The sequence below is a fragment of the Pelodiscus sinensis genome, chromosome 3, assembly GCF_052426305.1.
Source record: "Pelodiscus sinensis isolate ZL-2025 chromosome 3, ASM5242630v1, whole genome shotgun sequence".
Taxonomy (NCBI): domain Eukaryota; kingdom Metazoa; phylum Chordata; order Testudines; family Trionychidae; genus Pelodiscus; species Pelodiscus sinensis.
Genome location: NC_143054.1, coordinates 22,906,344 through 22,918,471, shown reverse-complemented (window position 1 = coordinate 22,918,471; position 12,128 = coordinate 22,906,344). Strand labels below are relative to the sequence as shown.

Below are 12,128 nucleotides of genomic sequence, written 5' to 3'. Positions count from 1 at the left end.
GTACACCTTTAGCAATCTAGTGTTGTTTTAGTCACTTTTCCTTCATACTTGTAACTTAAAATGAAATTCTAAAGTCAATCTGGTAGCTCTGAAAAGGGGACATGTAGGATGCAGCATGTACCACAACTTCTCGATGCTCAACTTTAGAGTAAGCTAACTGCCCAAAGACTAACCAGCCCTAATGAGATATTCAATTCCAAAATCTGTGGTTCCTTGCAAGTTAGTGCAACAAGGAGGCTCCAAACCTTCAGGATACCAACAGCTCAGAGCAGCCATTGCATTGCCAAGATAGAATACCTTTAACAATTGTTTGCTGATCAAAATTGTAATAAAGTTGCAGCCACCTGATCAAAAGTCTAATGCTTGTGTCTGTCCCTATCGGTTCCTGCCATTTGCTAGACACATTCCTATGAAGTTTAGCATCTAAATAGCCTCTCTTTTGTCCTCAGTCCTGAATACTTTCATCAGAACTCTCTAGAAAATTATATTCATGTTTAAATACCGTATTGATTATTTTGTAAGAACTATCTATTTTTTCCAGTGATACAATACCATCCAAAACAGAGGCAAAGCTTAGAAAAATTGTGCTATTTTTCTTTAGTCACAAAGAAGTATAAATTTTACTGGATAAGAACATTTTCATCACACACTCCTCACTGGTGCAATAGAAACATTATTAGCATGATAAGCCTGAGTTATCCAATGGAAAAGTTTTTGCCAATAATTTCCTTTCTGCTAGCAGCATCTCCCACAATTCTGGACGTATGAGTTGCTCTCTTCTCTCACGTGTGTTTTGATGACACATAGTCTGGCCATAGCCTGTCTGTTCCTGTTTGCTGCCAGATGAGTTATTCCCAAGCTTTAAAACTTGTATACAGGCAGTCCCCGGGTTACGTACAAGATAGGGACTGTAGGTTTGTTCTGAAGTTGAATTTGTATGTAAGTCGGAACTGGTACATATTGTAGGGGAAACTCTAGCCAAACATTTCTCCAGAGCTCAGTTTTATTCTCCCACACCTCACTTCCCTCAGTACTTTATTCTCAAGCTGAGGTGTCTGCTGAGAAAAGCCATTCTGCGTCTCCCTAGTCTGCTGGGTGGGGCGCCAGCTTGGCGTCTCCCTGGTCTGCTAGGTGGAAAAGCAGCTAGTGCGGGGTTGCCTCACCCCGTTTGTAAGTAGGGATCCGATGTAAGTCGGATCCATGTAACCCGGGGACTGCCTGTATACCATTAATGCATATATTAGACATAGTGAAATAACAATGTATGTTAGATGAAGGAAAATTGTCATCTGGTAACGATTCCACTTCATATCCAACTGTTTACTCAGTCATCCACAGTGAGTAAAACCATGGGAAACCCTGGTATCAGGAATCATAGAATCATAGAATCATAGAATAATAGGACTGGAAGGGACCTCGAGAGGTCATCGAGTCCAGCCCCCCACCCTCAAGGCAGGATCAAGCTCCGTCTACAAAGGAAGGAAAGCAATAAGATTTTTTTCTGCTCTGAAGTCCCATCTTCCACAGTTGTGGATGTCTGGGAAATAGTCAGCAATGAACAGATATAGGAAGGACTGAGAAACGTGAGAAATCTGGTAAAAAAGGGAAGTAACCTGCCATGTTTGTAATCTGGCTCAAACGTTTATGATTTTTGGGCTATTGCCTGCAGCACCTTCCTACTACAAGTAGTAGGTCCACTTTGTAGTTTTAATTAAGATGTTCACCGTAGACCAAGTGGTCACTTTGCAAATTCTCAAAATGGATGCATTTGCTTTGCCCACGCAGAAGTGTGAGAGATCTGTGGATTTCCACAGCACATAGTCTAATCCACCCAATGACAGAGGATTTAGGAAGCTCCTAGTCCACGGCATTTTGAGTGGAAGGAAATTAATTAGAAGACCAATTTTCTTGTAGAGTCTGGAAGAAGTCAAAAGATATTTTGAAGGCAAAGGTTCATCACATCTTTGCAATTGAGCAGAACGAAGAAAGGACAACCTCTCAGGAAGCACGGAAGGATGAATTTCCCCTGAGAAGAAAGGATTTTGTCCATTAGGATGTCCTCATGGAACACGTAGTAAAGCTCCTATATAGTGTGACAGAGTCTGGCCAGAGAGCCACAGGAGAGTAGTAGAAGGAAAATATTAGCAGACACCTGATGTGCAGTGATATTGGACTAAAGACCTTGGTTCGTGCCTTCCTGGGGAAAGAACAGAATGGTTGGAATTCCTACATTTCTGGAGTGTTTCTTAAACTTTATAAGACTGAGGAACATGAAACAATGTAATTTTCTCAAGAGTTCGGGAAGACTCCCGTTGAGGCGCTTCAGAGGGCTGTAAAGCCTTATCAAACAAGATAAGCTTCAGCCTCATGTCTCTGTCTTTACGTGCCCTGGCCGTTAACTTCGAGCAATGGGCACATTTTCCCGGCACATGGGACTCTCCCAAGCAGCGTATGCACGCGTCGTGGCCATCTGACGCTGGCATGGGGTCCTTGCATCGAACACATTTCTTAAACCCCGGAGAGCCGGGCATGATATATATATATATATTTACAACAATAACGAATAATAGAGAAAAAAACCCGTAACTAACTATCTACTGAACTTCGAAAAAAATTTTTTTTTTTTTTTTAAACGAACAAACGACTAACTAACTAACTAATTAACAATAAACTGTGGAAAACTTGTAATAATTTTAACGTTTATCTCTTAAGGATCTGTCTCTGAGGAGAGAATCTGAAGTCCGTCAGCAACCTAGGACGGTTGAAAGGAACTGGCGGGGGGGCCGGACCGCGTGACTGAGGAAACCGCGCGAAGCCTGCCGCGCATGCGCGGTCCGGCCAGTTACGGCTACGAAAAGCCTCCGATCAGCGGCGCCGGGACGAGCCCGACACCTAGAGTGGAGCACCCACGGGGACCACTCGAAGAAGAACGCCATGGATTTTTTGTTGAGGGGGGGGAAACAAAGTCGGGGGGGTGGGAAGGATTATTGGCAAAAAAAAGGTGGTCACCTGCCCCTTTAAGGGAAGCCATTTTGAACTTGGTTGTTCTCCGCGGCACACCTCCGACTGCCTTGTGGCACACTGTGTGCCGCAGAACACAGTTTAAAAAATACTGCCATAGATGAACTCCAAAGCTATGGGGAGGAAGGTGCATAGTGGAGCATCCCATCCATAAGGACACACATCTCGAAGAACCACTGTTACTGAGCAATGTGAGTAACTTCTTTTTCAACTGCCTCTGTGCTACACTATCAGCATCTGTAGTGTCTGAGTTATGGTGATGGGCTTTGAGACTGCGTCCTGGACAGGACGGCAAGCCCTCCTGTAGCAGTGGAGATTGGGTTGCTTGTGATTGCACAAGGTTCAGAGGACCAAGTTCTGGCTCTGCATATGTCCACTAATGGGATATCTTTCAGGAATGCTGTGGAGGCTGCTACTGCCTATGGGGAATGTGCCATTATTCTTTGTAGTGGTTGTTTATTATGCAGTGTGTGGCAGTTGTGTATGCAATTTGATATTCATTTGGAAATCCACTGGGATGAAATTTGCTGCATCTTTACTTCATTCAGCTACGAATATAAAGAGATTTGTGGATTTACAAAAGAGTTTGGTCTCCTTGAGGTAAAATGAGATGGCCCATCTGACATTGAGTGTGTGAAGGTATGCCTTTAGAGTGTCTTTATATGTGCAGCTTCAGAAAGAAAGCAGGTAAGTGTTCATTATCATGGAAGGTAGAAACTACTTTTGGTAAGAATTTGGGATGTGGATGTAGTGTCACTTTATCCTCCTGTGTGGGTGGGGGTGGGGGAGAGAATCTGCCATAAGGGCTAGTATATCTCCTACCTGTCTGGCCAGCTTGACTGCTATTAGAAACACCACCTTCATAGACATATGTAGAAGAGAGCATGTGGCTTAAAGGGGGCCCTTATAAGGCTTTTGAGAAGAAAGCTGAAGTCCCAGGGAGGCATGAGGTCCCATATTAATGTGTATATATTCTGGATCCCTGTCATGAAATGTTTAGTAACTGAGTAGGAAAAAAAGGAAGAACCCTCTATTGGTTTGTGGCATGTTGTTACAGCAGATAGATGGGCGTAACAGAACTGATAGATCCGACTCCTTAAGGTGATGCAATATTCAAGTATTGCAGAGAGGGACACTGTAGTAGGTGGCATTTGGTGTTGCTGGCACAATGTGGAGAAACACCTCCATTTCTGGTTGTGGGGCAGCGAGCTGTTTATTAATATGCGTTTTACTCTGTTGCAGCAGGATTTTTCAGCATGATGGAAACCATACAGCAAGTCAAGCTTTGAGGTGAAACACTACTGGATGTGGCAACTGTAGTGTTGTGACAGGAGATCTGGTCAATGTAGTAATATAGGACTGCGAAGCAGCAGGTGCTTGAGGTAAGGGAATCAAATTCTGTCTGGGACAGGTTGGTATTATGAGAATGTGTGGTTGGTCTTCATGTACCTTTTGAATTACTCAGTGAATTAGTGGTATGTAGGAAAGGAGGCATATAGGAGTGATGCAGGCCATATGAGAAGACAGGCATCTCTGATCTGTGGTCAGATTTTGCTCTTGAGCAGAATTGATGACATTTGTGATTCTTGTGAATTGCGAAGAGAATGATGTGTGGTTATCACCACTTGTGAAATATTGTTTGAATGACTGTGGGGTTCATCTCCCACTTGTAGCTCTGAGAAATGGCAGCTAAGTTTGTCTGTTGTGGTGTTATGAGAGCCTGGTAGATAGGATGCCATAGGTGTAATGTGTTTGATACACCAATTCCATAGTTTGAAGGCTTCCATGCAGAAGTAATAAGCTCATGCTCCACCCCGGAGGTCGATATGGAAAATACACACATTGTTCTCAGAGAGAATTCATACAGTTTTGTTTTGTGTAAGTGATAAAAAGTGGTGACAAGCATTGTGTATTGCTTTGAGATTCATGTGTGATTTAGGCTCTTGAAGGGATCACTTGCCTTGAAAAGTGTGCTGTCCCATAAAAGCTCTCCATCCCATGAAGGAGGTTTCTGTAACACCACATGTTGGGACTCCCTGTAGCAACATTTTATGTTTACATCTACCAATACAGGGAGGTGACAACATATTGTGGTACCGAGAACACTTCTATTTAGTCTGTCACAGGAAAGAGTATATACCGCAGAGAGCCAATTCTCGAGGCAATGCAGGTGGAGTCTGGCATGTTGTGACTGCCATTTGTCCCAGGATTTGGAGCCAGGTTCTTATGATGTCACAGGGGCTAAATTGGACAGTATAGAATCTAGGAGTGCTCCTATGAATTCTAAGACTCACGAAGGCGTGAAAGGGCTAAATGATAACACTCTCTACTGACAGTGTTTGGAGTCCATCATAAAATTGAGGAAGCATCTATGTGCTGGGTGAATTGTAATCTGAAAATACATATCTTGACGATCAAGGACTGAGAAGCAGTCCCTTGTCTAGAGTTGGTATAATTGTGGCAAAGGTAACCATCCTGAATTCATTGAATATGAATTTATTGACTGAAAATCAGTCTCCAACTCCCAGTTCACTTCTGGGTATGGAAATAATTGGAATAAAAATCCCTTCATCTGTCGGGTGTTGGAACTGCTTCTACCAACTCTTAATTGAAGAAGGTACTGCACCTTTAAGTGTAGACGATACTCTAGAGAGGTGCACATTAAAATTACTCTTCAAAACATGATTGTGAAAGAGGATGTGTCATCAAATGAGTGTTTCCAAATGAATCCCACTGGAAATGTTTCTTGGCCCAAATGCTATTTAGCATTTTTATCAATGGCTTGGGAAGAAAACAAAAACATTAATGATAGTGGCAGATGACAAAAACTGGAGAAGTAATAAAGAGGACAGGTTACTGATTCAGGCCAAACTGGATCAACTGGGAAATTGAATGCAAGCAAACACTATCCATTTTAATACAGACAAAAGTAAATGTAAATGTCCAGGAATAAAAAATGTAGGTCATAGTTTGGGAAGCACTGACTCTAAAAAAGTTTTGAGGGTTGTGAAGGAAAATTGGCTGAACACAAGCTCATGGTGTGACACCAGGACCAAAAAAGCTAATGTGATCCCAGGGTGCATGAACAGGGGAATCTTGAGCAGGAGCAGAGAGGCTGTTTTACTTCCTTATCTGGCACTGCTGCAATTGCTGCTGGAATATTGAGTCCAGGCCTGGTGACCGCAAGAAGAAGGATGATAAATAGGACAGGATTCAGAGAAGTCATGGAAATGATTGAAGAATGAGACAGCATGCCTTTACAATGACAGACTTGAAGAGTTGGGTTTATTTAGATTAACAAAGAGAAGGTTAATGGGTGACCTGATTACAGACTATAAGCACCTACATGGGGAGCAAATGTTTAAAAATGGGATCTTTAGTCTCCCAGAGAAAGACAAAATATTATCCATCTGAAGCTAGACAAAGCCAGACTAGAAATGAGGCACAAACTGTTAACAGTGAGGGCAATTAACCATAGGAACAATTTACCAAGGATTGCAGTGTATTCTCCTGCAATTTTTAAATCAAGCTGTGCTGTCATTTTGGTGAGGTTTTTCTGTGGGTTGCCTTCTCTAGGACCTCAAGAGGTCTGTCAAATGCATTCTCACTGGGACACATTCTTTCTGAGTATGAGACAAAGGAACTAGTTTTCAGAGTCCTTGTGATAAATTTGAGAGAAAGGGGCTGAAAAAAAATTTGGTTTTTCTCTCCAGGGTGCATGGGATTCATTTTCAGGCTTAAGGAAGCACTGAAAGTTTCCCCGCTTTGTTCTGCAAGAGAGTGGGACTACCCGCTGAATTGTGCAATCAGGGTCTTCCTTGCTTTTGGAGCTTCTACCTGCTCTGCACTGCAGTTGGTCATCCTCTGAAGGAGTTACAGCTGCTTTGGTGGCTAGGCCATCCCACCTGCCTGTTCAACTCACAGCCTTTGGACCTAATGGAATTAGGGAGAGAGAGAAGGATGCAAGCTGGACACAACTCACTATCTGCTGAGCCTGAGATGGTTGCCTAATATATACACAACGATTTGGATTTAAATAAGAACAGCCATATCGAGAGAGATCAAAGGTCCATAAAGTGCAGCATCCTGTCCTCTGACATGAGCAAACACCAGATGCCTCAGAGGGAATAATCGAATCAGGTAATCCTCCAGTGATCTATTCTCTGTCACCCACTTCCAGACTCTGGCCCAAAAAAGCCAGGTATGCCATACCTGCCTATCCTAGCTAATAGCCATTGATGGACCTATCCTCCATGAATTTATCTAGATCTTTTTTGAACCCTGTTATAATCTTAGCATTCACAACATCCCCTGACACAGTTCATACAATGCACAACCTGTGCAAGAAATACTTCTTTTGTTTTAAACTTGATGCCTATTAATTTCATTGGGTGACCTGACCCTTAGAACTTTTATTATGAGAAGAAAAATAATATTTCCTTATTTACTCTCTCCACATCTGTTCTAGAGCATGTGTGAATATGCTGAATAGTACTAGTTCCAACGTAGGCTCCTTGGGAACACTAATGTACCTCTCTTCATTGTGAAAACAGATAATTTATTTCTACCCTTTTTTTCCTATCTTTTAACTAGTTATCAGTCTGTAAGAGGACCTTCCCTCTTATCCCATGACAGTTTAGTTTGCTTAAGAGCTTTTAGTGAGGAACCTTGCCAAAGGCTTTCTGAAAATCTAAGTAAACTATATCCACTGGATCACTTTTGTCCACATCCTAGTTGACTCCCTCACAGAACTCTAGTAGATTAGTGAGGCATGATTTCCCTTTACAAAAACGATATTGACCCTTTCCCAAGGAGTACAAGTCTGTTCTTTATTACAGTTTCAACCAAATTGCCCAATACTGAGGTTAGGCTTACTAGCCTGTAATTGCCAGGGTTTCCTCTGGAGCTTTTTGTTAAAGCTACTATGAAGCTAGTTGCAATCTGCCCAGTCTTCTGATATTGAAGTTGATTTAAATGATAGGTTAATGACCACAGTTAGCAATTCTGTGATTTCACATTTGAGTTCCTTCAGAACTCTTGGGTCACCATCTGGTCCTGGTGACTTATTACTCTTTTGGCTAGCAATTTCTTCCACAAATTCCCTTAATGAGATTCAACTGGGCCATTTCCTAAGATGTGTCAACTGAAAAGAATTGCCCAGGTTTGGGCATTTCTCACATCCTCAGCCATGAAAACCAATGCCAAGAATTCATTTGGTTTCTCTTCAATGGCCTTATTGCCCTTGAGTACTCTTTTAGTACCTTGATCGTCCACTGGCCCCACTGGCTGCTTAGCAAGTTTCCTGCTTCTAACACACACGCTTTTTAATTTGACTTCTTGCTTCCTTTTCTGCTCTGCCACGTCTCTAAATGGTGGTGGAGCCCATAGGAAGATGCTGTATGGGAGGTCTGGGGAGAGTTAAACCCTGAAGGATTAACTGATACAGGGAGAAGGAGGAATGCCAAAGAGGGAGAAGACTGTTCTCCCTTGCCAAAAACCAGAAAGTTAAAGGGCAGAAAAGTTAAAGTAGGAGGGAAGACAGGAGCACAAGAAACCACCACCATCTGGCTGTGTGCAAGAACAAAGTAGGTGTGGCCAGACCATGTGGTACCAAAATGCTGAACCTGCCTCTATAGCTATGACTAGACTACATGGCTCCGTCAACGGAGTCATATAAAATAGTTTATTCGGCATAGGCAAGGAAGCGGGGATTAAGTAATCCCCGCTTCATTAAAATAAAAATGGCCGCTGCGCCGACGATCAGCTGATCTGGCACAGCAGGGCAGTCTAGACATGCCGCGGTTGACAAGGGAAGCCTTTGTCAACAAAGGCTTCCCTTAAAGGCTTCCCTTGTTGACCGTGGCGCGTCTAGACTGCCAGGGCTGTGCCGGATCAGCTGATAATCGGCACAGCGCGGCAGCCATTTTTATTTTAATGAAGCAGGGATTATTTAAATCCCCGCTTCTTTGCTTATGCCAAATAAACTATTTTACATGGCTCCGTTGACATACACCTAGACATAGCCTATGAGTGGCAGAGAGAGGAGAACTGTGGGAGATGATGTGCTGCAGAAAGACTTAAGTTAACTGGCACGTTTAAAAAAACAGTAATGTTTCATTAAGACACACATCATATACAAAACAGACCCCATACACTTCAAGGTATTTTTACCTAACGTAGACATCAATGCTTAAAGACAACTAAAATATGCACAATAATATGCAAAATAGATGTATTAACTACTCAGGGTTAGACCAAGGACACTTGTTTTAAAATAACAGAAACTTCACTTAAAAGAGGGAACTGCTGATTAATAAATGGATCTTGAATACACCTTTGTCTGTTATAAATTATCCAAAACCTTCATACCTTTAATTCTTTTTCTTTAGCAGCTAGTTCTTCTTTCAGTTTTTTTATGGATGCCAAAAGCTTTTTCTGTTTCTCTTCATAGTGCTGCCAGTGGCGTTTACTCTCTTCCACTTCTAAGTCAGCTTGGTTTAATTCATCCTGTTGGGAGCAAAACACAATGTCACAATTAAACTCATTGTGGAAGATCTACGAACACTTCCCCAGTGTTTACTGACTTAAAATGGGGGGATATCTTCAGTTACTATTTTCGGCAGACAAGACACTGGGCTGGACGGACCGTTGGTCTGAGCCAGTATGGCCATTCTTATGAATGGTGAGAAGATAGTATCATTCAGTTCCCTCAGGAGGCAAATAAATAACCACAAAAACCTGTGAAATCCTCCCTCACCACAAAAGACAACCATAAAGAATTAGGTATTGCTTTTCCAGAACTGATATGACTAAACAAATGAAAGGATGCTAGTTGATACAAATATGTTAGTTCCTCCCTCTAGCTCTCAGGTCCATTGGTGTTGAAGGGTTATGATTAATTTACTTTCGTTTGCCTTAACTCGGGGGCCCAATCAATGACTCCTGGGCCATACACAGCCCAGTACAGCATTTTGTAAAACTCTTGGCTTGTCTCTACACAATATATTAACAACCGCTTCATTAGCATTTTGTTGTCATGTTTGTGTCATTCTAGTTTACACAAGTATGTACACAGAAAATACCACACATAAAACTAACTTATCTAAATACTCACAAAACAAGTTGAATTTAAAATATAAATCAATGCAGGTGATTTTAAATCTTATTAAAATAGGCTGTTTGGCCCACACAAGGCTGTGCTTCAGTTTATGTGACTCTCCTGTGTAATCATCTCCCACAAGAAAGGAGTTCCAAAGTAAAATCTATCATTTGATTAGTTGTTATATATCACTTCTTTATTTGATGGTGCTTTATTGATCATCATCATTGCCCTTTACGCCCACTGGTGTATAGGGCAGCAACAAAGGTCCTCCATTTCTGTCTGTTACTGGCCAGCCTCTCAATACTGCCCCAAGTGCAATTCATGCTCTTCATTTCTACTTCCACGATCCAGCGCAATGTTGTCTTAGGTCATCCTCACTTCCACTTGCCTTCAGAGGTCCAGTGCACAGCAAACTTTGTGATGGAGCTTCCATCTTTTCTGAGAATGTACCCAATCCATCTCCACCGTTTTTTCATAGTGACGCTTTATTGCAGACTGGTGCTTTGTTAGACTTTTTTTTATGATATTAGTAACTTAAGTTTCCTGTAAGCTGTGTGCCTGCACAGCTGTTTTCTGAGCTCCGCTCACAAGTTCAAAGCTCCCGTGAAGGTAGGGAGCTCAGCTGACCAGTAGGGGGAAGGGTTTTGTCTCACTAAGCAAGCAGATGAATGGAGAGTAAGTGAAAAGGGGAGCTAAGGAGGGAATAAGTGGCTGGGGGGAGGAAGAGGAGAGGGAGCTATTGGATGAGGTGGAGTCAGAGGGAAAGGGAGTTTGGAGAGTCATCTGCACGAGAAGAAAGAGGCAGAAACTCAACACTCTCAAGCCTCCTGGGAAGGGAGAGATAAGGGGCTGACTGCATGGGGATGGTGGGAGAAAAAGGGTGTGAGTGGGTGCTGGCATTTCTGCAGGGAGGTGGAGGCAGGGGGCAGTTTGTTTGGGGTGTCTGATTCACTTGCTGCAGTCCTCTCTGGCTGGATTGGAGACGGCGGGTGTGTGTGTGTGGGGAAAAGAACAGGTTCCATGAGGGGTGGGTATGGGTATGTGTTGCTAGGAGGACATTTGCATTATTACAGTTCAAACGAAGTTTACATGGGTGTTAATGGCTTACGGTAAGAAAGAAAAATATTCTTATCACAATTTCTTTGGAGTGTTGCAGATATCTAAAATTCTGATCTTAATGATTTTTTTAAAATCCTATGTTACTAATATGGTATATTACATTGCAATAAGGCCAGGTTTTTGCTATGTGGCAGAATTCTGGCTCTTGTGAGTCAGAAGTAGCAAGTACTGGGTGTGCTAACTGTTTTGTAGGATGAAACCTTATTTGCAAGCCCTTGAAAACAGGCATCTGTCTACAAACCCTGAAGCCATATGTTAATTTGTTCTGAGTCTTCTACTCCGAGTTTTGCTAGTCTCTAAGGTGCTGCAGGGCCATTTGTTATTTTTAAGGTTTTTCAGTTACAGACTAACACGCCTATCCCTCTGAGTGTTTGAGTGGTGACACACACAAGGTGAAAGTTTCAAAACAGGAGAACTTTCATTTGTCTTTACAGCACAGATCCTAAACATTCCCCAGAGAAACTATATAAGCCTTAGTAAATGCCCTAATGTTACAAACCACAGTTAATAATTCTGCAATTTCACATTTGAGTTCTTTCAGAACTCTTGGGTGAATGCCATCTGGTTCCAGTAACTTGTTACTGTTAAGTGTCTCAATTTATTCCAAAACCTCCTCTAATGACACCTCAAACTAAGATAATTCCTCGGATTTGTGACCTAAAATGAATGGCTCAAGGTTTGGGAATCTCCCCAATATCCTCAGCCATGAAAACTGAAGCAAAGAATTCATTTAGCTTCTCCACAATGACTTGTTCATCTTTGAGTGCTCCTTTAGCATCTTGATCACCCAAGGGCCCCACTAGTTGTTTAAGTAGGCTTCCTGCTTCTGATGTACTTAAAAAACATTTTACTATTACTTTGACTTTTGGCTAGCTGTTCTTCAAAC

The 12,128-nt window shown here is 42.2% G+C and overlaps 1 protein-coding gene across 2 annotated transcripts in view; it reads right to left on the bottom strand.

Annotated features, from left to right (window-relative positions):
* The window catches only part of SMC6 (structural maintenance of chromosomes 6), a 118,013-nt gene that overhangs the window by 37,607 nt on the left and 68,278 nt on the right, over window positions 1-12,128 (bottom strand). For both annotated transcript variants that reach the window (XM_075923451.2, XM_075923452.2), the window contains exon 21: window positions 9,391-9,528. In XM_075923451.2, the coding sequence (XP_075779566.1) occupies window positions 9,391-9,528 (138 nt within the window). The remainder of the gene's footprint in view (window positions 1-9,390; window positions 9,529-12,128) is intronic.